The sequence below is a fragment of the Betta splendens genome, chromosome 11 (genome assembly GCF_900634795.4).
Source record: "Betta splendens chromosome 11, fBetSpl5.4, whole genome shotgun sequence".
Taxonomy (NCBI): domain Eukaryota; kingdom Metazoa; phylum Chordata; class Actinopteri; order Anabantiformes; family Osphronemidae; genus Betta; species Betta splendens.
This window is the reverse complement of record NC_040891.2, coordinates 15,045,849-15,069,681: the sequence shown is the minus strand read 5'-3', so window position 1 is coordinate 15,069,681 and position 23,833 is coordinate 15,045,849. Positions and strand designations below refer to the sequence as shown.

Sequence of the window (23,833 nt, the reverse complement as noted above, 5' to 3'; positions counted from 1 at the left end):
AAATAATGACCAGGCTGTTAAATCACTCACAAATGGTCTTATTGTCTTATGAAGAAGGATTTGGGTTCTACACTTAGAGCCTGTTTGTCAGTGTGTTAACTTCTCCCTGTCACAGTCTGTTCTGGTTGTTGCTGCACTGCACCAAACAAAACAGTCTGTAAAAATAGCTGATCGACACTTTTAAAGTCTAGTACTACATGTAGTGAATGAAAGGTTGAAGATGAAAAGCGTAGCTGTTGAGCATTGTGTGAAACAGCTACAGGACACATGGCAGCCTTCAATCACCCTCTATGCAGATGATGTGCTTTTTAGTGATGGAAACAGACAAACCAGTTACAAAAGGTTTCATATAATTCAGACCTGGCTTCGTCTCTTGCTCCACTTCCTGGGAGACATCTGCCCAGCTGCCTTGTTTTGTAAGTGACATCATAAAGAAACTTCACTAATTAATTAATTTCATGGTGCATAAATTGCAGAAATTAAATTACTGGAAATTACCATTTAATTAAATAACATAATGTTCATTATATTGTTTGAGGAGTGGAGGTAAACAATTATCCGGTAGTGCTGTTAGCCGATCTTACATAAACACGTTGTATAATTCAGCCTCTTAATTTACATTTGTAATTACTCTATACTGCTCAGTGACCTGACAGCCCTGTTTATCTCTGCTTCACTGACTATAATATGTCAAACTGCCTCCCTCAGTTATTGCCCTGACTGGGGAGATTATTGACATAATCTTCTGTCCAGCATTTGAAAGCATCTGTTTTTACGTGCACATCTCTGTTGCTGCAGCCGTTCAGAGTTTGCTTTTCCTAATTTTTGGTCCTAAACTAAAATTCCTGAGAGACAAAGTTAAAGCATTTCAATTTTGCATGGGACGAAACTGAAATCAGTTCAGTCTTTGTAATCACCACAGCAGCCACCACCTCAAATGTGTCTCACCTTCAGTTTAGGGTGTAAGTCAGAAGCTGGAGAGAAGTTTTTGAGATTAGGATGCAGCAGCGTGAATGCACCTGATTTGACCAATGAGGAGAGAGGAGACTTGAGGAGGAGCTTGACAGAGCGATGGGGCGTCGACAGCAGATTCTTCTTCTTCCTGAGCTGAATACAAACATGTAACATCTGGTCCACATGTCATTCATCAATCACATCACCAGGTAGATTTAAATGCATTAAGGAAGACTGATACCTTTGACATTTCATGTGTGTCTTGATTTATTATCCCTAAAACAAGTCATAGCATCACAGTAGAACACATTTCATCAACATGGTGGTCAGTGTTTACAGTGGTGTCTCACGTCGTAAAGCTTTCTGCTTCAGACCTCATAAAGACATACTGTAGCTTGACTCGCACAATTTTAAAAAATTGGCTTTTTTTACACTTCACCAATGCATTCTGGGTAATCGCGACTGGAGCCAGAGCACAAACTTGTCAAGGACGTTTATTAGCCATCGTTAACAAGGCGTGCGTGCTCTGTTGGTTCTGGAGGTGAAGACCAAGTCAGAGCTAGTATTAGATACATATAAACACTCCGTGCATCACAGATGTGAGTCTTTCTGGTGTGTAGGTCCAGGATCGGCCCGTTCCTGCTACAAACATGTTCAGTCAGCACAGTGATCCGTCTCTGTCCTCCTGCAGAGGGTACTCCATCTTGTCCATTTCCCGTTCACAGTCCTCACATCCTTCAGCGCCACATCCCTCCAGCACCACCACACCACGAGGGTCCACCAGCCTTCGACCACACACTCCAGCTCCTCCCACTGCTCCAACCGTCCCTGCACCCATTTCCCCTATTCCAACTCCATTCCCCCCAGCGAGCATCGCTCCTCTGGCGCTGCACGGAAGGGGTCCAACAGCCGGTCCCACTCCTCTGGGCCACAGCGGATCCACGAGCGCCCCCTGCTGGCCGAGCTGAATGAGCTGGTTGACGGAGTAAACGCCTCCGCCGCCCCCTCGGACGACCTCGTCATAGGACGGAGCGCAGGTGGCGGCGCGCGCCTCGTCCAGCCTCACGCGCGCCCGGTGCTTCATCTCGATGATGGTTTTGGTGTAAGAGTTGAGTGTGGCCACAGCCGCCGCCATGCAGCAGCTGAACGACAGCCAGGCCAAGCTAGGAGCACAAGGACAGGATCAGATGCACGTTTGACCTCTTGTGGCCATGCAGTCAAAAGTCGTGGGTGGTTACATTAAAAACAACGCACGCAAAGGACCAGCCGTAGTCCCAGTCCTGAGGTCTCCAGTCTTTGGGCCCGATGCTGACCGTCATCTGAAACACGGTGGTGTACATCATGTGAGCCACCATCCCCATCAGGCCTGAGGAGGAACAAGGTCAGACACGTCATCACAGGCGGACGCCGCGGGCGCAGGCGTTTCCCCCTCCTCACCTGAGAGGACGGTGCACATGGCGGCGTAGGCGTTGACCTTCAGCGCGTTCATCTTCCTCTTGGCGCAGAGGCAGACGGCCTCCACACACATGAGCAGCAGGCCCATGGCCAGCAGGCCGATGTAGGTGAACTCGCTGATGACGGCCAGCCACAGGACACCTGGGGACAGGCGTTTTAGTGGGAGAGGACGCTGGCGTGGGGGGGGGGGGGGGGGGGGGGGGGGGGTTACCTTGTGTCTCTCCCGGCGTCAGCTCGATGAAGCTGCGACACTTCTCCTCCTGGTCGTCGCCTGAAACACAAGCAGAGCCGTGAGTCGCGGCCGCTGCCGCCGGTTCCGCCGGTTCCACCGGCCTCCACGCGGCACCCACCTTCGTTGTGCTTCTCGCAGGACAGCCAGAAGCCGGTGTGGAAGTAGCGCAGCATGTACTTGTCCTCGCCCGTCTCCCAGATGTAGTGCACGGCGTTGGCCAGCTGCTCCTTATATAACCTGGCCTGCTCCTGCTTCTGCAGCGGGGACAGCGTGCCGTTGTACACCTGGTTCTTGGGGTCTGAGGTTGGAGCCTCTGGGGTGAGTTAGCGAAAGCAGAGCGGGTCTGTGTTACATGACGATGGTTAAAGCTTCTGTTACTTTTAGGACCAATGTGCCAAGACACTCAGACGCTGATCCCACAGCAGGTCTGCTGTGGGTCACAGCCTGTAACACAATCCTGCTCGCAAACACGCTTCTTTAGGTAATCTGTGTGTTTCCTGTGTCGTAAAAATTGAATACAACATGCAAACAAATGGGCTTAGAGCTGAAAGATAAGACAGATAAAACAGCTGCAGATACAAAGTTGTGAGATTAGGAACAAAGCTGGGATTATGTGACTCTCAGTCAGTCACGGCAAGTGGAAAATGCTTTAAATGAAGGCGCAGGACAAAGCGTTAAACTGAACCACAGAGGGGAACGAGACTGGTGCAGAAAACAGTGCTTAGAGGAGAATTGTTCTCCAGTGTGAGAGAAAAATCAGAATCAATAGAGCAGAATGAACAGGAGCCTTGAGGAAGCTTGGGGTGCAGGACTGCCTCCTGCCCCCCCTCACCCCCTCACCCCCTCAGCTCCCTGTGGGGGGTGCCAGGACGCCCCCTCACCTGTGACGTACGGCTGGCTGTTGTTCTTCCCGCAGTTCTTCAGCTTGACGGGCGACAGGCAGAGCGGCTTCACCACCTTGTGTGTGCCCTCACACCAGTAGGAGGTGCAGAAGGCCAGGACGGACAGGGTGAGGGCCAGGGAGGTGAGGGACAGGGACAGCAGGGAGCGATTACGTCTAGACATTTTCTCCAGCATTTTAACTGGAAGGAAGACGCTCAAAAAGTGCAGCCAGAGCTTATGGACCACGCAGGATTAAGATCAAAGAAGTGGGAGAGCAGCCATGACACCATGATGGCAAGTCAAGTGGTGGAGAAACAGGGGAAGTGAGGGAAGGGATTAGGGACAAGCGTCCCTGAAAAAGTGGAACAAAGGTCAGAAGGCAAGACGTCAAACAGCAGCAGTGCAGAGAAGCAGCCAGTCAGCGAGCGGAGGTCGGAGGACGACACAGTGGGACTGGAAGCGCTGATTTAATCACGTCCAGCGCAGAATCCACGCAGGCAGATCCGAGCGCCAGAGGTTCCAGGAAGACCCCAGGCTCCGCTGCAGTGCGGTGCAGGCTCAGTCCCCCGGACCCCCCGCTCAGACCCCAGGTCCCACACGGAGGCACATCCCATTCCTCAACCTCCTCCTCCACCTCCTGAGGATGGAGTGAGCCTGCAAAGGAGCGACGGGTCCGGATCCCAGGCCTCCCGGAACCGGCCTGACCACAGTCTGCGCTGATAATAGGTGGGTGAGATTAAAGCCTGTGGGCTCCGTGGTCGCCTGGACGACCACCTGAGGGAGAAAAGGGAGGCAAACATCTGGATCAAGATTCAGCCTCGTGTATCATTCATATTAGTATCGTCACCAAGAAGAGCACATTGAAAGCTTGTTCCTCCCATTCATGTGATCTTAAGGAAATGTTTTCACATTCACAAACATTCCTTTACATTCACAGGTGAACCTATTAGCACGTGAGTCTGGACATACATGCAAAACCGAACTGGTCGACAGCGACGCACAAGCACCATGTGGTTTTTAAAATCATTGAAAAACAAAAGGAATGTTTTGCCCTCTTGTGAATCATATGCAACCTTTCAACAACAACAACAATAATAATAATAACAGCAGCAGCACCAGTAGTAATAGAAGTAATAACTCACTGAGTCTGGAGACCCCAGTCGAGTCGTCCTTCTTCCCTCTGCGCTCACTCATCTCTCACTCATCGTCTTGGGTGACTTTCCATCAGAAACCCACCCAGATTCCTCTAATCCTCACAAGTCCATCTGTTACTTTCCCTCCCCTTTGCTCCCTGTCTCCACGGCGCTCATTCTCTCTCATCCCCTCACGCGCTGGTCTCACAGTAAACCGATGCTTTGGGCTGGAGACGTGGGACTTCATGGTACCGGACCAGTACCACTGCGTGTTCAGTGCTGCTCTCACCAGTAAACTGCTGAAGAGAGTCCGAAGGAATGAAAGGAGCAGCAGATGAGGAGACTCTGGAGCTCCACGGCTTCAGAGGGTCCTGTCGGGTTCATTCAGGCTGATGCAGAGGGAGACATTAATCTATGAAATCACATATAACGCGTTCACTTTTTAAAACTATTGACACAATTCTCTCTAACCAGATAAAGCTCGGCACAACACTTAATCTCACTAATGCAACCAAAACACTTCACACACAACTCAGATCAACACACAACAACATCTGTCCCCGAACGGTGACGCTATGACCTAAAAACAAGCGCTCACACCGGAGTCCAGAGCCTTTACAGCAAAAGTTACAGCTCTGCTCCCGAAGAAGGAAAGTCTGAGGAACGCCCACTTTATTAGGAACGCCCGCACCGTCACTCAGTCCACTATAACTTCAGCTTTTTAGTTTGAAGCTGACAATAAGTGTTAGTGAGGTCCCATTTATCTGATAGGAATGAAGGACGAGGTTCTCTCACACAGGTGAGTTCTGACATTTGGACTTAAAACACACTGAAATAAACCAGAACCAGAAGAAGAAGCTGCAGCCACATAAACGCTTCACTTCAGATTATGTAACGCGTCCTGTGATAAAAAGGCGGCGTGAGGACTCAGCTGACCATCGTGTTCTAATGTAACTGATGCCGATTAACTGTCAGATTCCTGACCCGTCTCTGAATGGAGGCTCAGCCGGCTCAGCTGTCGATCCTGCAGTTCCTCGTCCTCTCCACAGATCCACAATGATCTGACGGGAACCTGCTCCTCCTTCTGTGCTAAATACATCTGGGGATTAATTAGAAAATTAATTAATGGGTGAATGAAAGGGTCAAATAAATTAAGAGCAAGGTTGAGGACGTCTGCAAACCTACACTGCTCATACTGAACTGATGGCTTTCTGTGATAAATGAAAACAGTCTTATATTAATGAACAAAATTTAGACCAAAACCCATACACACACACTTAAAAAAGAGCGAGCGCGCGAGAGAGAGAGAGAGAGAGAGAGAGAGAGAGAGAGAGAGAGAGAGAGAGAGAGAGAGAGAGGAAGCAGGTTGCGACTGTGGGACAGTAATCGAGTGATTGATAATGAGACTTGTTTTCTGGTGCCTTCATCATGATGCCGCCTCCTTGAGGATTTTACCTACAGCTTCAAACATATTGGGACTTTTGATGAAGACACATTTTGGAAATAGCTCTTTACCTCCTGCTGAATGTGTTTCACTACAGCATATTGAGGCCACTGCTCTCAGGGTCAATGCTGAACAAGCCTGTGCTGTTGTGCGTCTTTATGGCCCTCTGCTGGTGACAACAGCAGGTTCCTCACAGTTAACACCTCCCCAACACTCAACTTGCAACTCATTCCAACGTATGAACATTAGAGACGTGTCACACCCCAGGTTGATCGGCTCCAGAGTCACCACAGGAAGGTCACTTATTGCATCCTCTTTATTTTTCAAATGCACCGTCACAGATTACAACACAGATATATATTTAAATACAGAGCAAAATAGATGTATCTCATACAAAATTAAATTTGCAAAATTATAATATAACCTATTACGACTTATTTCCATCCTTCTGCTCATTGAAGGTAAACTGTTCCAACATTAAAACAAGACAAAAACCCACAAAGAATCATGACTTCTTGAAAATGATCCTGTCTGTGTTCAGTTTCCTGAGCTCTGAAAGTGACTTCACCTGCGTGTTACTGTGAAGCAGGAAGAACAGGAAGTGAAGCCTTGTGCTCATCCAACGGTTGCACTGATTCCTGACGAGGGCAGACGTGTGGACGGGGTGAAGCTCAGACAGCATGCACGATAAAGAAGTTACGCCTTTAGCCAACAGCATCATAATACAGGTCTGCCTCTAGTCTAAACTTCAGGAGGTGGTCCGTTAACACAGACCCACACACAAAAGAGAAAGCTAGCGAGTTGACTAAAGCTGTTGAACGGCCAACACTCCTCTGTCTGAGGCTGCACTCATCAATAAATAGACAAATAAATAGTCACTTGTGATTGTAACACTCTAATATACAGTATATTTCAATGTTTATCTGTGATTACTTCCACTATTTACATCAGCACAATATTAACTGCACACACACTCCAGCCTTTGTACACAGACATGCACACGAAGTAAAAACCTAGTGGCGCATTTTCCGGATCACACTACGTAGAACAGTCACATTCACAGTAACACTTTCCACACAGACACTCAGATCATCAGACATGTCCATGAAAAGAATATGGCAGCTGATATAGATACACGTTTAAATTAGACCTACGCAGCTCGAAATATATGCTTGTTATAGTGTTTACTTTATGCTGCGCACATGGCTTGTTCATATCTACATCTGAAAAACTGAACGGGAGGCAAATGTAAGTGGAGGAACTGATGGGTTTAAGACAAGCAGATAGAACCCTGGAAAAATACTGTAGTTTTCAAAACAACACTGTAGCCTTGGAAAAAGACATCAGCCATCATTAATATTATGACACATAATCAGAACATAATACTAAATGTTGTGGTGCTTCGACTTTCCAGGGAGGTTAAATGAAAGACCACATATCAGAACAGGAATGGATTGTTAGTTGTGTTGACGACGGCCCCCGTCTCGCTGGTTGACACCATCTGTGGAGGGACTTCACTAGACCCAACCTGGAAGATGCAATCTCCCACCTGAGCCACTCCCGCTGGCTGGTTTCCTCCAAAGAAACTGGACTGACCCATTCCTGTTCCCGATAAAAAGGGATTTGCCACTGGAGTCCCCATCGGAGACCCAGACAGTACTACTCCACAGTCAAGTCCCATGTGAGGACTCCCTTCCAAAGCGATAGGTTGTATGAGTCCAGGTCCTGAACTCAGAGGAGGCATGTGAGCTGCTTGAAGCACATCTAAGCCAGACTGAAACCCCACCATCTTATGACCTGGTATCTGACCTATGGGGGTCCTGTAGCAGGATGCAATGGAGGAGTCCGGAATGGCTGAGGCTCGAGGCAAGGACACTGCTGTAAAAGCCCCTGATCTGACCATAGGACCAGATGTCATGCCTCTAGCTTTATGCATGCCTGGGAAATTAGCAGTAAAAGGAGGTTGGAGAGATGGAAGGAGGAGTTTACAGTATAAAGTGTTCCAGCAAAGAGGAAATGCACCAAAGCAGAGCAGAGAGAGAGGTGAGAAGGGTTTTACAATATATCTGCTGGTATTATATACTAGTCTCTATACACACACACACACACACACACACACACACACACACACACACACACACACACACACACACACACACACACACACACACACACACACACACACACACACACACACACACACACACACACACACACACACACACACACACACACACACACACACACACACACACACACACACACACACACACACGCAACAACATAACATCTACATGTTTAGGTTCACAGGGGGCAGTTAGGCAACACGTTACAATAAGCTTTCCCATCCCATCCTGTTAATTAACATTTGTCACTCACACCGTCTCCTCCCCGTCAACAGTAGTGGAATGCATTTTTAAAATCAGTTATGTCAGTTTTTGAGGTCGGTCATGCATCCATCAGATTAAAATGCACAACGTGAAGCCTCTGTCCATCACAGCCTTTTTCACCGCGACCAAAGCGTTTTTCTGTCCTTACCAACGACTTGTGTCTGGGCGGCGAGCACGTTGGCGAGAGGATGCTGTTTAGGTTTGGGATCGGTGGTAAAGAGATTGTCCAAGTCTACCAGCGTCGCCCCCGCTGAGCCCAAGAATGAAGCAGTCTTTCTATACATCTCCTCTTCCAGCCCGGTTCGCTTTCCTGCAATAAAATAAAGGTCCAGTTCTACTCTAAAAGGTGTTTTCTTCTGGGGATAGTTCAGGGAGGAAGAGAGAGCAAAGCGGGAAAGAAGGTTAATTGATTAAAGATGTTAAGCATAAAGCTGAAAGATAGGAAATGGAGATGGAATTAATTAACACATGCACATGAGAAGAGTGTTTAGACATAAACACCCAAAGGTGTAGGGACACATATGATTCAGTTTAGTTGCTGTAGTCCTGAGAGGCACTCAACTGATCATGAACAGGCACAAACTCGGGTCAATTAGAGACAGACTAAATTGATTTTATCAGGGTTGAGCATTTAATAGCACAGTAGAAAGCAGTGGATGAGTTTTCACTCTCATGAATAATTGAGGGAACATTCAGGTAAAGTGCAGAGATCAGTTTACCTGTGCCTTTGCTAGTTGCATTACTCTGTGCACCCCAGGGATCAGTGTTTTTACATGCTCCATCTCCGAAGGGGTCGTTAGATGGGGAGGAGTCTGAGGGAGGAGCAGGTGAACCCCACGCATCTTCTGTACTATGTTGACCTGCAGCTAAATGCAATAGGAGAGAGATTATCAGACAGCATACAACCACACTACAGAGAAGCAGCAGTCATCCTTGAGTTTGAAGTTGCATGGGTTATGTTTACCCTGTCATGGGTACACTAAACCACTACATGAATCTTATTAGGAATTAGGAAAAATATTTTTAAGTCATAATACTCAAAGATCTGTTTTTACCTGGGGCTCCCCATGGGTCATTGTCTGGTTTAGATGCATCCCCAAATGGATCTGAATTGTTAATGGGTGAAGACGCCACATCCCCCCAAGGATCTTCACCCTTTGTTTCCTTTGGAGTTTCTGGTGATCCCCATGGATCTGACCCTGTGCCAGGTGGGGAACTTACAGGGGCTTCCCAAGCATCTACATTCCCTTGGGGTGAGCTTACTGGTGGGGCACTGAAAGGATCTCCTGGTGGACTGGATGGTCCTGCATATGGGTCATCTTTCGGAGGAGCAGAGAAAGGGTCCTCTTTAGGGGGTGTTGTTGCTGCAGCAAAGGGATCATGCTGGATTGTCGTAGTTGGTGCAGAGAAAGAATCCTCTTTAGAGAGTGGATTTGGTGCAGTGAAGGGGTCGTCTTTTGGAGGAGCAGAGAAAGGATCCTCATTTGGTGGTGTTGTAGGTGCAGTGAAAGAATCATGCTTAGTGGAGGCTGATGCAAAGGGGTCTTCTTTTACAGTTGGGGCGCTGAAGGGGTCGTCCTTGGGGGCGCTGAAGGGGTCGTCCTTGGGGGCGCTGAAGGGATCCTCCTTGGGGGCGCTGAAGGGATCCTCCTTGGGGGCGCTGAAGGGATCGTCCTTGAGGGCGCTGAAGGGATCGTCCTTGGGGGCGCTGAAGGGATCGTCCTTGGGGGCGCTGAAGGGATCCTCCTTGGGGGCGCTGAAGGGATCGTCCTTGGGGGCGCTGAAGGGATCGTCCTTGGGGGCGCTGAAGGGATCGTTGTTCGACGAATTAAAGGGATCTGGTTTTTCTTTTGGCGTTGCAAACGGATCCTCCTTTCCTTTTGGAGCACTAAAAGGGTCATCTTTAGCTGCTGCAAAAGGATGTTCTGAGTTCTTGGGGGCAGCAAATGGATCTTCATCAGTTTTTGAAGCAGCAAATGGATCTTCATCCGTTTTTGAAGCAGCAAACGAATCTTCATCCGTGGTTGAAGTGGCAAATGGCTCTTGCTTAGTTTTAGCTGAGCCACCCCAGGGATCACTGCTAGCTGAATTCTCAGTTGTATCAGGACTTGTTGGTGTACCCCAAGGACCTGAGGCTTCATTTGGTTCTTTAGGGGCTCCCCATGCGTCGGTTTTCACCTCTTCCTCCTCTTCTTTCCTTCCACCCCAGACATGTTCTGCAACTCCATTACCTTTGCCTGCATCTTCCCATTTCAGCTCATCTTCACTCAACTTGGCCTGGATGTTACAATGACACAATTAGCAGAAGAACACAAGTACTAAACTATTCTACTCTTACCCTAGAGGCGAATTATTTCAGTATGTTAAAACTTGACCTACAGTATTTACTACATTTGCTCTAAACAATCAACACCTGAAGTACTAACCCCAAATAATGTATGCAGTATTTGGGTTCAGTACTTGGTGTAGACAAAATGTCAATCTACATACAGGAAGTCCAGTATTTGTTTTAGAATTAGGATGTCATGGCTCCAGTCACACATTTTGGTCAGCTGGATTACAATGTGGATGTTTAATTGTGATGACTGTGTTTTCCATAACTAATATACTTGCTATATGCTCACCCTCCTTTCTACTTCTTTCTTCTCAGCTTCCTGTTTCAGTCGCTCCTCCTTCCGGGCAGCAAAAGAAGCAGTCAAGTCAGCCACTGAGGGAATGTTGTCCAAGGATGGAAGTCCTGTGGCCCCGGGAACGTAGCATGGCTTGTAGGTGGGATCTTTGACGGTGTCTGAAGATGAGGCTGGTTAAAAGTGACAGAAAAGACACTGAATAAGGTTTGAGTTAATGAGAAGTACAAATGATTGTACCAAAACAAGTGTTGCAGTCGGTATATAGCAGAAGTACTGCATATAAAGGCTCACCCGCAGAACCTTTTGATGTTTTCTCTCTTGTCTTGCGAGCAAATTCTCTTTCCTCCTTTAGTTTCTCATCGTCTTCCATAAGAACAAGGACAACCTTGGCTTTCTCTCTCACATTTACACCCTGGGACAAATAAATTATACTTTATATGTAATCGGGTGCAGACAACAAGCTTTAAACTTAAACTCCAGCCTAATGGTATAAATCAAACATAAGATAAGGCTTACAGGGTCAATACGTGACATGTAAGCATTTAAATGGACACTAAATGGTGGCAGGCTTATTCATTGTCAAGAAGCGTGTATCACCTGGTCTTTTCCGTCCTTTTCTACAAAGCGGTACTCAGTGAGGGCTTTGACGATATAGACGTTGTCTTTCATTTTCAGAAGCACACGATCGTCACCAGTCTTCAACAGATACTCCAGCAGTGTGAGGGACTGTTGTCAAAACAGCACCATATTAAAGCAACTTGTATCAAACCAAGAAATACTGCATTAAAAGTAGGAATGCTACATCTTGGCAGACATGGCCCTGTCATAACTTTATTGAGGCATTCTATGTTCTGTTGTAAATAAAATGCAGGTTTATGGAATCTACAAATTAGACAATTCGGTTTTTATGTTCATTTTAATTCCCATATATTATTTACTTTACACTGACATTTCAACAATCATTCAAGTACTGCTGTGATGTTGCATTGTCTCTTTCTCACCTTGTGGATGTGTCTCCAGTTCTTGTCGTCTTTCAGGCGTTTCCACAGCATGGTCATGATCTCATTGCAGGCCACCACATTGTAAGTCAGGTCAGAGATGTCAGCCATCTGAGAGCTGGATGGGCCCCATGGGTCATTAGACGTCGCCTCCCTCACCTGCAAATAAAGCATATTCTGCATTTACTTTTCTATCTTATAAATGAAAAATGTCCGAAGAACTCTTAAAACGTCATTTTAAATTAAGTTCACAGAATACAACGCTGAAGCATGGTATTATGTTATTCATTATTATTTATTGGTGTCACTCACCTTGACCTCAGCCTCAGAGTAGTTCTGGACCAAGTTCTTCAGCTGCCGGCGCAGCATAGAGGACGTCATGATGTCTGAGGGTCAAACTACCTGATCTGATACAAACAGAACAAAGTGTTGACAGACACATAAATAAGCCAACATGCTCACGCACGATCACACCATTCCCTTACCTTTTGTAAAGTCTGTCTGTGCTGTGGGTTGAAGGGGTTTCCTGCGGCGGCCGTTGTCTCAGGGAGTGTTCATACTGAAGTCCCCTGTTGTCCGGTCTGCTCTGGATGGTCTCAGTTAAGAAACCAGATCCTACAGCTGTAGGCAATCAACACAATAAAGCTGAGGCGAAGAGTGGCGGGACGCGCACGTAGTTATGACTGCGAGATTACATAGCGACACTAGGGTGTGTCTGCATATGCTCGAAGTGATAATGTGCGTCTGTTTATATGCGATGAACCCAGGTTCTTCGACAGCGTTAGCCTCCTGGCCAAGCTACACGCTAGCTAGCTTGCTGAGGTTATTCCCGGCGTTAAAACATTGGTTTCCTATCGAACTGTAAAACGACGTGTTTGTGTGTAATCTACGCTTCGGAGATCGCCCTTCGTGTTTTCAGGACCACGGAGAGCGACTGAAGACGCTCAGCAGCCGTCAACATGGCTAACGGCCAGGCGCAGCTTTAAGCTAGCACCAGCCCGCAGCCACATCCCGAACGGTCGAGTCTCCAACGACATACGCTGCTTCAGTCTAACACAACACACCTCACAACATGTTGGATAGTCGAATACATACGTGTATTTGCAGCACTAACCCCAAGCAGAGCTTTAGGAATCTTCGAGGAGGCGACAGACGCACAGGTTTCCGCTTCCGCAGCACTCAGCACCTGCTGACTGTGTTGCCAGATTGGACACAGAAAACGTGTAGGACAATCGAGGAGAAAGTGGCCCAGTTTATGCTCCATACAACGTCTGCACTTATATGAACACGTCTAGTTACTACTATTACTTAGAAACAATAGCGTTAATGCGTTACTAAGAACTTTGGCTAAGTATTTTTATTTTTTGCACATTATCTTTATATATTTGATCTTATTTTGGTTATTTCTTGCATTCTACCATTCAGAAATATTGACAACTATCAGGGAGTTAATTTAGTACTACACTCAAGCAGGTTCTGCAGCCCAAGCTTGTGATAGTTGCAAAATTATTCAAACCAAAGTTTAACAGTCTTAGTCTTGGAGCAAAAACAAAACGTCCAACCTGGCAACATTGCCTGAAAATTCACGCCCCCTCACGACACATTTTATTTATTTATTTTATTTTTATTTATTTGATTTCCAGCTGATTTACTCTGTTTGAACGATTCGCCGCGTTTTTACTATAATATTTGTTAAATCAATGTCACAATATTGGCTTCTAACATACACAGTTTATTAGTGGTAAAGTGTTATTGGCATTTATAATGGTTCGGGTTCATGAGAACGCGCGCCGGAGCGAACCACACGAACAGAACCCCCCTCAGAAAAGAGCAGAATCAATGAGCCACGACTCCCACGTCAGTAACAGTGGAATTCAAGATGGCGGCCGAGGGCGACTACGAGTCCATCCTGTGCGTCAAGCCCGATGTCAACGTTTATCGCATCCCGCCGCGAGCGTCAAACCGCGCGTACAGGTAAAGAAACGACCGCCCGAGCTGTCAAATGTGCGCTACCGGCGTTCTGCGTTGCGCTGTGCGGACATTTCGCTGTTCGTGCTCGCTGTAAATCCCAGAGTCGCACCGCGGGGAGTTGAACCGGCGACCGCCGCGCTGTGTTCGTTCGTTTCAAGCAGTGACGCTTTGAGCGTTGGTGCGTTTTCCGCCGTTTTCGTCCGGGCGGAGCCGCGGAGCGCGCGCAGACGTCCCGGGGGGTCCGTCACTGCGGGCGGCCCGGACGGTGCCGCTCGGACGCCCGCACATGGGCGACTCCACGGTGAAACCATTGAGCTGAACCTGGTCCCACTTTGTGAATGATTTTTGATGGAAGTCGAGTGTTTGAGATGTTGAAACTTTACAAACACCGCGAGGATCCCCGACGCGTTCACGTCCAAGCCAGGGCCGCGTCCACAGGCTGGGTGGCCCGGGGCCCGGGGCCCCTCCCACCCACAGAGGAAAGGCACCCGATCAGTCTGACTCCGCTGTTTATACCTGCTTTAATACAGAAGAATTGAAGAGACATCACGCATCCAAAATCTGAAACTCTAATATTAAAACTCGCTCACACCCAGAAGTTTAATATTGTTATCCTGAAACCGGATGTCGGAGTCTAGACTGGGATGCAAAACAGCCACAAATGTTATAGAATGTCCTTTTGCATCTGCATCAATATAAAATGATTAGCAGCTTATCATCAAAACAGTTTCATTGAACACTGAATACGTCAAACATTGTGTGTCTAAACTGTATGTTGGCTGTTTAGTTTGTTTGTGGTGTGTTCAGGGTGTTAATTATTCATTAGCATTAGCAGCGTTTCTATTAGCCATGCTTCCGGCCTGGAGGTTAGCACATCTCATGTTGCCCAAAGGTAAAGGAAATGTCCACCTGCAAACGCAGGCATGTTAACAAACATATCTGCTGCTCAGCGCTGAACATTAAACATGACAATATGTGGACAGGGCCGCCGACTGGAAGCTGGACGCACCAGACTGGTCTGGGCGAATGAGGATCACAGCCAAGGGCAAAGTGGCCTACATCAAACTGGAGGACAAAGTCTCAGGTACCACGTCTCAGTCTTGGTATAGTGTTTGTTGAACGATTTGTTCGTTTATAATAATGCTGATGTTCCTATAACGTGTTCTCACTCCTCTGCCCTGTGGTTCTGCAGGGGAGCTTTTCGCCCAGGCTCCGGTTAAAGAGTATCCGGGTGTGGCCGTGGAAACAGTCAGCGACTCCAGCCGGTATTTTGTTCTGCGGATACAGGATGACAATGGTGAGGAGGTGAATGTTAGGCTCTTACCATTTGGCTCCAGACAAGTGTAACCGCTGTTAAATCCTGTGAATGTGAGGAACTTGATGACGGCTGGCGTCCTTGTTTCTGGTCTGCAGGTCGCAGCGCTTTCATAGGCGTCGGCTTCGGGGACCGAGGAGACGCCTTCGATTTCAACGTAGCTTTGCAGGACCATTTCAAGTAAGACGTGACAAACAGCAGTGGATGCAGTTTCCTCTCAATGCCTAACTTCAGCGTAAACAACTCTTACCCTTGTGGAAAGCTGAAGTGTGCATCTGTAAAATGCTGAGAGGAGTTGTTTATTTCTGTATCAGTGCTGATGATGTGTCTCTGCAGATGGGTGAAACAGGAGAATGAAATCAGTAAAAGTGCCCAGCTTGGAGATTCAGGTCCGAAGCTGGACCTGGGCTTCAAAGAGGGACAGACTATCACGCTCAACATAGGGGTGAGAAACAGTAAACGCAAATGTTTCATTACCTTTTTACCTTCTTTTGAAGTTTCGATCTGATGGTTGTTGATTGTGTAGAATTCTTAAAATTTACTTACTGCCTATTTAGGTTGATTTCTTCTTCTGCTCCATTCTCCAGCAAGGTAAAAAGAGGGATAAGCCCCGCCCACATAGCTCAGGTGGCTTTGGGCTCCTCCCACCACCTCCTGGAGGCAAGATCGCCCCGCCCCCTTCATCAGCCTCATCAAATCACAACGTAGCTCCGCAGTCAGGTGGCACAGCGACAGGTAAATGCTTGGAGTGACTTGATTTAAAGCTTGTGTCTCTGACCCACTTTGTTTCTGGCTAAATTATCAAAGCAGCAGAAACCTGCCACAGTGACCTACATTCTGTGCAACATCTGTGTTTCCTCTCTGTGTGTTTCAGGCTGCCTGTTGGAGCTGGACAGTAGTAACTCTAACACAGTGGTTCAGTCAAATCCTAGCTCAGACCTTTGGGGAGACTTTTCTGCTCCTGCAAGGTAAAAGCATGTATCAGAACTGTGGGTAGTTTATTGGTCAAACATCCTTTGGAGAGAGGTCTAACATCAGAATCTCACTTTCAGCTCCGTTCCTCCACCGTCACGGCCACAGAACTCTGCCAACTGGATCCAGTTTTGAGTCGTCGGCTGTTTCGTGGGTTGTGATTCCATCTCACTTGCATCTGTGTCCGTAGCTTCCCGCGCATTACACTGACAGTAACCGGCCCCAAAGCAGAGACGTGAAACGCCACCGAGCTGTAGAAGCCACCGCCCTCGACGTCCTTTCATTCCGAACAAATCCTAGTTTTTTCACCTACTGACAGGAAGTGAAGCATCAGTGTGTGAAAGCCAATATTTGAGCCATTCCTAACAAAGGGCTACGTGTGCTGTCCTGAGCATCAGGTGTTTCTCCCACGTGTGTCTGCATCGCCTCCCCAGTAGGGGGCCCACCGACCTCAGCTATGCTGGGCCTGGGGTGTTTGGGCCACAGCTCCCCCTGCAGGCGCTGCATGGTACAAACAGTTCAATTATAATAGCACTTATTTACAGAAATGAAATATTTATTTGTATTAAAGCTGATCTCTGCTGATGAATAGTTTGAGGCCCTGACTGAGCGTGGCGTCAAATGGCTCCAAAACCTCTGACTGTATTAAAATAGAAGGACTTTATGTCAAACCATTCATCTAAATCACCTTTATCACGCAGCCTGCACATATTTATAGTATTCTTCTGTGGCTTATTAAATCTATAAATGTATGTTTATGATTCTGGTCATGTGCTTCATACACTGACACCATCAGCCTAATGCTGTGTGTTCACCTCATCTAAGAATTAAACATGTCCGTGTTCACGTTACCCACTGATGTACAAAGGGAAACGTTTAGTTTGGTTCTGTTCGAACCAAATGTACGAGCTGCTCTGAGCGACAACATATGTAAACAAACAAACCTTTATTACTAATGTTAGACTTCTTTCAGGGCCGATGGGAAACAGATGATTGTTTAACTTGAATGTCTTAATGGCAGCAAATGATAGGTGAATGTTTGCGCTGATTGTGATTCCTTGACTGTGAATTGTCTTTGTTTGCTCTGATCACATCACATGAACTGGACCGACACTGAGGGCTGATGACTTGACCTGTTGACATGTTGTGTTTACGTTGCTTGTATTGCTGGCTCAAATATAGAAATGTCTCCTGTCTCACTCATCCTCTCTGGCTGTAGAATCACTGGACTAACACTTGATTTATGACCAGTTCCATGAGAAAGAGGCAATAAATCCTATCAGGGGACTTGTCATGTTGGACTGTTGTTTTAAATGCTTTGAACATTCTACTAAAGCACAAACATGCTGAGCTGTAGATCAGGATGTGACCTCGTGGGGCAGCTCAGCTCACAGACAGAAACCGGACCCAGAACCAGACAGCTGGTTGATTTTCCAACTCTCTTGTTCCCTTTCTCCACCGGCTCTCATGTCTCATGCTTCTGTGTGTGAGACGAACGTGCCGAGTGGGAACTTTACGCCGTGTCCGTTTGTCGGTCCCAGTCGCTTTTCTAATGTGGGTCACGTCACGCTGTGAAACCGACACCAGCAGCTCCACATGCACCTGATCTGCCTTTGTCAACTTCCCTTTTCAGAGAACGTTCACAAATATCTTCACTGGTAAAAATCGTCTTAAACCATCAGTCCTTGTAGCTGCAGACGAGAGCAGAGACGCGGGTCTTCAGGTCTAAACTTAGGACAGTTCTCAGCCCTTCGTAAAATAAACAGAAGTGAATTCTTCATTTGACTGGAGGCTGTGAGTTGAGTGAGGAATGAGGAGTCGCTGCCCAGAGCCGGTGTAGCATTGACAACGTGAGCCGATTGGAGATCTGATCCCAGCAAGTCATCAGCACAACAGGCCACTGCAGATTCATCCACATCCACATTCAGGAAATTATTTCAGTTCGCTCCACATGATGTTGGGTGAAGATAGAGCAACTAGCAAATCGGAATATATTCATTTCATGCATTTCTTGTTTTATCCACGAGGATTAGACGACTGATCTGTAAACCTGTGCTTGTTCTTCCACTTTTCAAGCAAAAAGCACATTTTTGACGCAGTTTAGCTGATTGGAACTAAGTCAGACACCAGCTAGTCTACGTATGTTTCTATTAGCAGAAATGTGACCTGGCATGTTGACATGTTGTCTTGACTCCTAGCTTTTATATTCTCACTTTCTTTCCTTCCCTCAGACCAGCTCACACACAGCGTTTTCAGAATATCAGATGAAATGTCAGGAGCCGAGCTGGGATGGGAATAGTTCACAGGCCGTCAGCCAGTGCCCCGACCCCCCCGACCCCCCGCAGACCCCTTGGACCCGATCCGATAATCAAACTGTCTCCTCTAACAAGCTCGCTAATTCATGACTTTTGGCTCCGGTCGCTCCGTGAGACAACCTCAGCTCCACAGACCATGTCTTTATTTAACTCTTTACCGTACATAACGGTTTAGCTGATGTTGGGGATGAAGGTGTCAAAGGTCACAGTCACACGCTCAATGAAACCTGAGCCAACGCCTCGTGTGTGTTATGTGGGTTTCCATGTGTGTGTGTAGATGAGAGGCAGCTCCTGCACATGGATCTTATTTAATCAAATCTTACATATGTTGTATTAAGACTTGACTCAATGCTAGTGTGACTATGAATGGACTCACAAGGTTTCATCAGTTACAACATGAGGCGCTTCATGTGAGGCGCGTTGGTGATTTATGAAGACTGGAGGGGAGTAAACGAGGCCTCGTCTTTCCTCAGCGCCAGATTTACAAAAATGCCTGAGGTCCCAGATGAATCTAGTGTCAAAACAAACAGTAAAGTTTAACAGGCTGTAAAAACGCAGTCAACACGGCGGCCGTGGGAAGTTTAGCCTCCGTTCCCAGACGACGGCGTGAGCTGGAGCTGCGTCCTGATGCCCAGTTCTCGCAGGAACAGGTCCGTCAGATTCAGACCCCAACTCCCCTGTGTGTCGGTTACTCATCGCAGCTGTGGCTTTGTGTTTTTCCACTCACTAACCTCAGTGGCAGAAGGAACCATCAGTCTTTACACTGGTCACAGCAGCCAAACGCAACCGCGAGCAGCTGATGGGAAGTATTATTAGTCTGTTAGTGGTTGTGTAAAAGAAAAGCTTTGCTGGTTGAATGTAAAGCTGTGGCCGACGCCACACGTTCACTTCCCTGAGCTCCAGGAGGAGGTCGTTTCCCTGCAGCCGCCGCAGCTCCGGCCTGCTGCTGTTTGTGATTAGTGTGGGTCGAGGCCCAGCGTTGTGTGCTTAACGTGCCTCCTCTCCCTCAGCAGGCTGCACGGACGCTGCCTGTGGGAACAGAACCTTCCTGTTCTACCGGCACGGCCTCACTCCCATGTGTGAGGAGCTGTTTGTCGAAACCTCACCAACTCAGACCCAAAGCAACAGAACCAAAGCACCGCCCGCCTCGTTTCGCTGTGCGTCAGAATGTGGACCTGGCTGCAGCGCCAGACGGAGCTTTGCAACTGGAACGCGCTGCTGAGAGGCTGCAGTGTCAGATTTACAGGCACGCGGCTATTTTTGAACACATCTGGGGACGCGCTCTGTCGATGCCCCTGTTCACATGTCTATTTGCACTGGTGAATAATCTTGGGGCGACGCTATCGAGACATGAACGAGCCAGACGGCCATTTTAAAGGTCAGCGTTTCCAACGAGGCGGTGGAGTCGCAGCACGGGCAGAAAATCAAGAGTTCTACAAAAACTATTCTGGGGTCCATTTCATGGTTAAACTTTATTGTAGATGGTTAATGGACGAAATCAACAGCAAAAACAAACTTAATAAAGCGCTAAATATAAAGTAACATACTGGTTATGAATAAATAAAGTGCTAAATGAGAAAACGCAGCTTGTGCCAATATGTCGAACAGCCGTCTGCCGGTCCACGCATTTATGGCCGCAGGAACCGGACACTACTATGTCTATATACAGCTCAGCGTGACGGGACAAACATGGAGCGGAGCAGGACCCGCTGCCACAGATGTAGTAACGCGGCAACAAATGAGAAGCATGTGTCTTTTCATTTAACAGGGGGCTTTTTGTAAAGTGGCCTGTGGTTGTTGTGTCTTCATCCCTCAGCATCAGGCTGCTCCACGCCCACAGTCTGCTCTCAGGCTCCTACTGCAGTCCCCTTGCCTCCACCGCCTCCCTCACCTCCATCGCCTCCATCGCCTCCATCGCCTCCACCGCCTCCATCGCCTCCATCGCCTCCATCGCCTCCATCGCCTCCATCACCCTCGCCTCCATCACCCTCGCCTCCATCGCCCTCGCCTCCATCGCCTCCATCGCCTCCATCACCCTCGCCTCCATCACCCTCGCCTCCATCGCCTCCATCGCCTCCATCACCTACACGTTCCTCACGCCTCCCTTCGCCTTCTGCTTCTTCCTCTCCGTCTCCAGCCTCGCCCTCTCCTTCTCCATCATCCAGTCGCCTCCCAGGAAGCTCAGCGCGTCCTCGGGGCGCCCGCGAAGCCGCGGCCTGGGGTGCAGCAGCGAGCGGAACAGGGAGCAGGCAAGCGAGGTGAAGCCGGCGAACTGAGGCGCTGGACGGCGCTCGCTCGCGCTCGGCCCGGCCTCGCTCCGGGTCACGGCGTCGCGCTGCGTTTGGGGCTCGTCTTCAGGGCGCGCGACTCCGTCAAACCAGTCTCGGTAGCTGCGGTAGGACGGGCAGTCGCTGGCCGTCTGGGCCCAGGGGTGGCTTCCTGTGAGCATGGCGAAGGCCAGGATGCCCAGCGCCCAGCTGTCCGTGCTGGGCTCCACACGCACCCACGGCCGCCTCCTCGTCCTCTCAGCCTCCGTTCCTCCACTCGTGCCCTCGCTGTCGTCCTTTCCTCGAGCGGCTTCGGCCTCAGGCGTGCAGTAAGGCGAGCTGTACCACACCTCTGGGACCTTGGTGCCCGTGGCCTTCACCTGCAGCAGCGGAGCCATCAGTTCTGACTGAAAGCAGGATTCACCCACATCTTTGTGTCTCACACTCACCATCCCAAAGTCTCCCAGCTTCACCCAGCGGCAGGCGGCGTCACACAGGAAGACGTTCTCTGGTTTGACGTCTCTGTGGACGAAACCCAGCGAGTGGAGGTGGGACAGAGCTCCACAGAGCTGGGCCACCACGCGCTGGCAGGAGTCCTCCTCCATCCCAACCTGAGGACGGACAGCGGTCAAACCACGGGCCACACGCAGCCACAGGAGCAGCACCGCGCTGGAGAAGCTGTACCTCGGGCAGGATGAGGTCGTAGAGGTCCCCAAAGAGACTGGGCTGCTGAGCGAAGACGTAGTGGGAGGGGGTGAAGTAGGCGATTCCCAGCGCTGCGGTCAGAGACGGGTGGCTGCAGAAGGACAGCGACAGGTGGTACTCCCTCAGGAAGGACAGCAGCGACGTGGACTCGCGGGGGAAGACCTTGAGCGCCATGGGCGACCCTGAGGGAAGGGAGCGACACTGAGCAGGCGCCGCGGCCTCGGAGGCAGTGCTGCTGCTGCTCACCTCGCTTCCTGTGCACCGCCAGCAGGACTTGGCCGTAGGAGCCTTCGCCCAGAACCTTCAGCACCTTGAAGTGCTCCGACGTGTCCATGGAGGTCAGGGACTGAGCCGTCAGGTGGCACATCTCGTCCAGGAGCTGAGTGGCAGCCTGGACACACGGACGTTAGAGCTCACACACGTGAATGCGACCAAGGCCACGAGTCTGGAAGGAAGACACATGGAAACCTCCACATCTCAAGTCAGACGCTGCCGCATCGTTTAGCAGCTAAACGCTGCTAAAACCGCAGGCTGAGGACGTGCATCCCTCTGCTGCCATGCCCCGCGTCGCCATGGCGACGCCTGCGACACCGAGACACAGCTCCAAACATGCCTGTTAATAGCGCCATGCATTCCCCACACGCTCACACTGATCCTTGTGTTGTGCAGCGCGTTGTTGATGTTTCCAGCACAGCTGACATTCCCACTGCGTGGGACATTTGGTGTCAGGCGTTCAGACACGGGCGTCTCATCACAGCCGTCACAGGTCATTACAGCTCATTACAGCTCATTACAGCTCATCACAGCCTCACGTGTGCTGTATAGAAATACTGGGAATCCCTGGCCCAGAGAGTCAAGTTAAAAGTCCCGCTGGTTTGTTAAATCTGGTTAGAAGCAGTTTGTTGCTGTTTATTGTTAGTTTATCGAGAGTAAACACAGTTTTCTCCAAAGTGTGAGTATCGTGTGTGATGTGGGACGCCTCGTGCAGCACAGCCCACTCAGACAGAACCTCCTCTGGGACGTCACATAAGAGGCACGATCGGATCGAATCGGATCGGATCGGACCGGACCGGACCGGACCGGACCGGGTCCTGAACAGGGAAAAGCTCAGCTGATGACTGATCTACGCCAGCCTGAAACGACCAGTGTTTCTACCATTAACACACGTGATGCTTCACCTAAAGGGAAACGTCCACTGTTTAACTTCTGCCTGTAGGAAACATCAGCTGTTCACAAAAGGTGAATTATTAGTGAGCTCATGTGTTTTACTCTTTTCAGGCTCAGTCAGTGTTTTACAGTGATGTCATCGTGTCAACAAACACATTTCACAACTTGACTTTGTGCTGCTACTCGTCTTTATACACTTAAAAATATCCAACTGGAATCAGTGCGACGTGCGTCTCCTACATCAGTGAGTTCAGTCCAGCTGTCAGTGAGCAGAGACTTTAGGTCCAGTGTTCCTGAAGGCATCAGCGCCTTCAGGAGAACTCACAGGGTCATGTTTTAGCAGGCTGCTGAGTAATGATAAATAGTGTTTAAACGTGCCTCCACATCATCATCCTGCATCACCTCCCGTTTACAGCCAGGACCTGCGCTCCCTCCGTCAGCTCTTGGACCCATTCCGCCCTGGATGTTGCTGTACTGGGTTCTACTCACCGTCATGGTGCTGTTGTAGTTCAGGTCAGTGCTCGCTCAGAAATCCGCCCGCGGACGTTTACTCCTCGCTCCTCATCCGGTGAACGCAGCTGTCAGAGATCCTTCATAGGTCCTCATCTCTGTGCTGCTGTCCTGCTCGACGCAAACAGAGGACCAGCTGCCGTGTGCAGTTTGCACTGAGTCCAGTGTCTGACAGTGAGGCTCATCCCTGCACCTCCACTGCTCCCCCGTCCTCCCTGCTGCTGCACTGCAGGCGGATCCTGAGCAGCGTCTGTGTGAGTGAGTGAAGGGTGGAGGACGCGGTGGCGGCTGCTGGCTGAGAACGGGTCAGACCCGGTTACGGGTCAGTCATGGGTCAGACGGTGTCTGCGTCGTCTCCGTCAAGGTTGTTTTCACCACTGCTGCTTTTGCCGTTTCATCCTGTTTATCTTCTTGTGTTCTCTACTTGATGTTTCAACATGTTTCAACAATGTTTCTTTAGACTTTGAACCAATTTTCATCATGCAACAGCGTT

At 48.9% G+C, this 23,833-nt stretch overlaps 3 protein-coding genes across 6 annotated transcripts; 1 reads left to right on the top strand and 2 right to left on the bottom strand.

The window, feature by feature from the left end:
• Positions 1 to 1,195: 1,195 nt before the first annotated feature.
• On the bottom strand, positions 1,196 to 13,557 carry LOC114866084 (epsin-1-like). Of its 3 annotated transcripts, none has more exons than XM_029167729.3 (15): positions 13,214 to 13,557; positions 12,604 to 12,739; positions 12,431 to 12,525; positions 12,122 to 12,277; positions 11,718 to 11,846; positions 11,412 to 11,532; positions 11,115 to 11,290; positions 9,546 to 10,767; positions 9,210 to 9,356; positions 8,639 to 8,800; positions 2,760 to 2,954; positions 2,621 to 2,680; positions 2,392 to 2,550; positions 2,209 to 2,320; positions 1,196 to 2,117 (listed from the first exon to the last, which is right to left on the bottom strand). In XM_029167729.3, exons 3-15 carry the CDS (start codon positions 12,497 to 12,499, stop codon positions 1,613 to 1,615), a joined length of 3,213 nt encoding a protein of 1,070 aa, XP_029023562.1. In that variant the 5' UTR covers positions 12,500 to 12,525; positions 12,604 to 12,739; positions 13,214 to 13,557; the 3' UTR covers positions 1,196 to 1,612. The 3 variants fall into 3 exon arrangements, with proteins under 3 accessions (XP_029023562.1, XP_029023563.1, XP_029023564.1); XM_029167730.3 differs by having other exon boundaries at positions 13,233 to 13,557; XM_029167731.3 differs by lacking the exons at positions 1,196 to 2,117; positions 2,209 to 2,320; positions 2,392 to 2,550; positions 2,621 to 2,680; positions 2,760 to 2,954 and adding an exon at positions 6,399 to 8,038.
• Positions 13,558 to 13,833: 276 nt separating this feature from the next.
• necap1 (NECAP endocytosis associated 1) lies at positions 13,834 to 17,668 on the top strand. Its single transcript, XM_029167890.3, has 8 exons — positions 13,834 to 14,092; positions 15,073 to 15,173; positions 15,282 to 15,386; positions 15,503 to 15,584; positions 15,741 to 15,849; positions 15,992 to 16,139; positions 16,279 to 16,372; positions 16,457 to 17,668. The coding sequence occupies exons 1-8, from the start codon at positions 13,998 to 14,000 to the stop codon at positions 16,509 to 16,511; spliced, it is 789 nt and encodes a 262-aa protein (XP_029023723.1). The 5' UTR covers positions 13,834 to 13,997; the 3' UTR covers positions 16,512 to 17,668.
• A 2,468-nt stretch (positions 17,669 to 20,136) lies between these two features.
• Positions 20,137 to 23,593, bottom strand: si:ch211-171h4.3 (serine/threonine-protein kinase SBK2). 2 transcript variants are annotated; one of them, XM_029167852.3, is made up of 6 exons: positions 23,320 to 23,591; positions 21,910 to 22,054; positions 21,643 to 21,845; positions 21,408 to 21,569; positions 20,775 to 21,338; positions 20,137 to 20,645 (listed from the first exon to the last, which is right to left on the bottom strand). In XM_029167852.3, the coding sequence occupies exons 1-5, from the start codon at positions 23,323 to 23,325 to the stop codon at positions 20,775 to 20,777; spliced, it is 1,080 nt and encodes a 359-aa protein (XP_029023685.1). In that variant the 5' UTR covers positions 23,326 to 23,591; the 3' UTR covers positions 20,137 to 20,645. The 2 variants fall into 2 exon arrangements, with proteins under 2 accessions (XP_029023685.1, XP_055368900.1); XM_055512925.1 differs by lacking the exon at positions 20,137 to 20,645 and having other exon boundaries at positions 20,684 to 21,338; positions 21,910 to 22,108; positions 23,320 to 23,593.
• Between the last annotated feature and the right edge of the window lie 240 nt (positions 23,594 to 23,833).

What these genes read in the sequence shown, in the direction of transcription:
- necap1 (XM_029167890.3), top strand. Translation starts at nt 13,998, where the DNA reads ATGGCGGCCGAGGGCGACTACGAGTCCATCCTGTGCGTCAAGCCCGAT. An exon ending in GCGGATACAGGATGACAATG is followed by an intron (nt 15,387 to 15,502) that starts GTGAGGAGGTGA and finishes TCTGGTCTGCAG; the next exon opens with GTCGCAGCGCTTTCATAGGC. An exon ending in GACTTTTCTGCTCCTGCAAG is followed by an intron (nt 16,373 to 16,456) that starts GTAAAAGCATGT and finishes TCTCACTTTCAG; the next exon opens with CTCCGTTCCTCCACCGTCAC.
- si:ch211-171h4.3 (XM_029167852.3), bottom strand. An exon ending in ACGACCTCATCCTGCCCGAG is followed by an intron (nt 21,570 to 21,642) that starts GTACAGCTTCTC and finishes GTCCGTCCTCAG; the next exon opens with GTTGGGATGGAGGAGGACTC. An exon ending in AGCTGGGAGACTTTGGGATG is followed by an intron (nt 21,339 to 21,407) that starts GTGAGTGTGAGA and finishes CCGCTGCTGCAG; the next exon opens with GTGAAGGCCACGGGCACCAA.
- LOC114866084 (XM_029167729.3), bottom strand. Translation starts at nt 12,499, where the DNA reads ATGACGTCCTCTATGCTGCGCCGGCAGCTGAAGAACTTGGTCCAGAAC. An exon ending in CTGCGAGAAGCACAACGAAG is followed by an intron (nt 2,681 to 2,759) that starts GTGGGTGCCGCG and finishes CTTGTGTTTCAG; the next exon opens with GCGACGACCAGGAGGAGAAG. An exon ending in GACTACGGCTGGTCCTTTGC is followed by an intron (nt 2,118 to 2,208) that starts GTGCGTTGTTTT and finishes TTGTGCTCCTAG; the next exon opens with CTTGGCCTGGCTGTCGTTCA.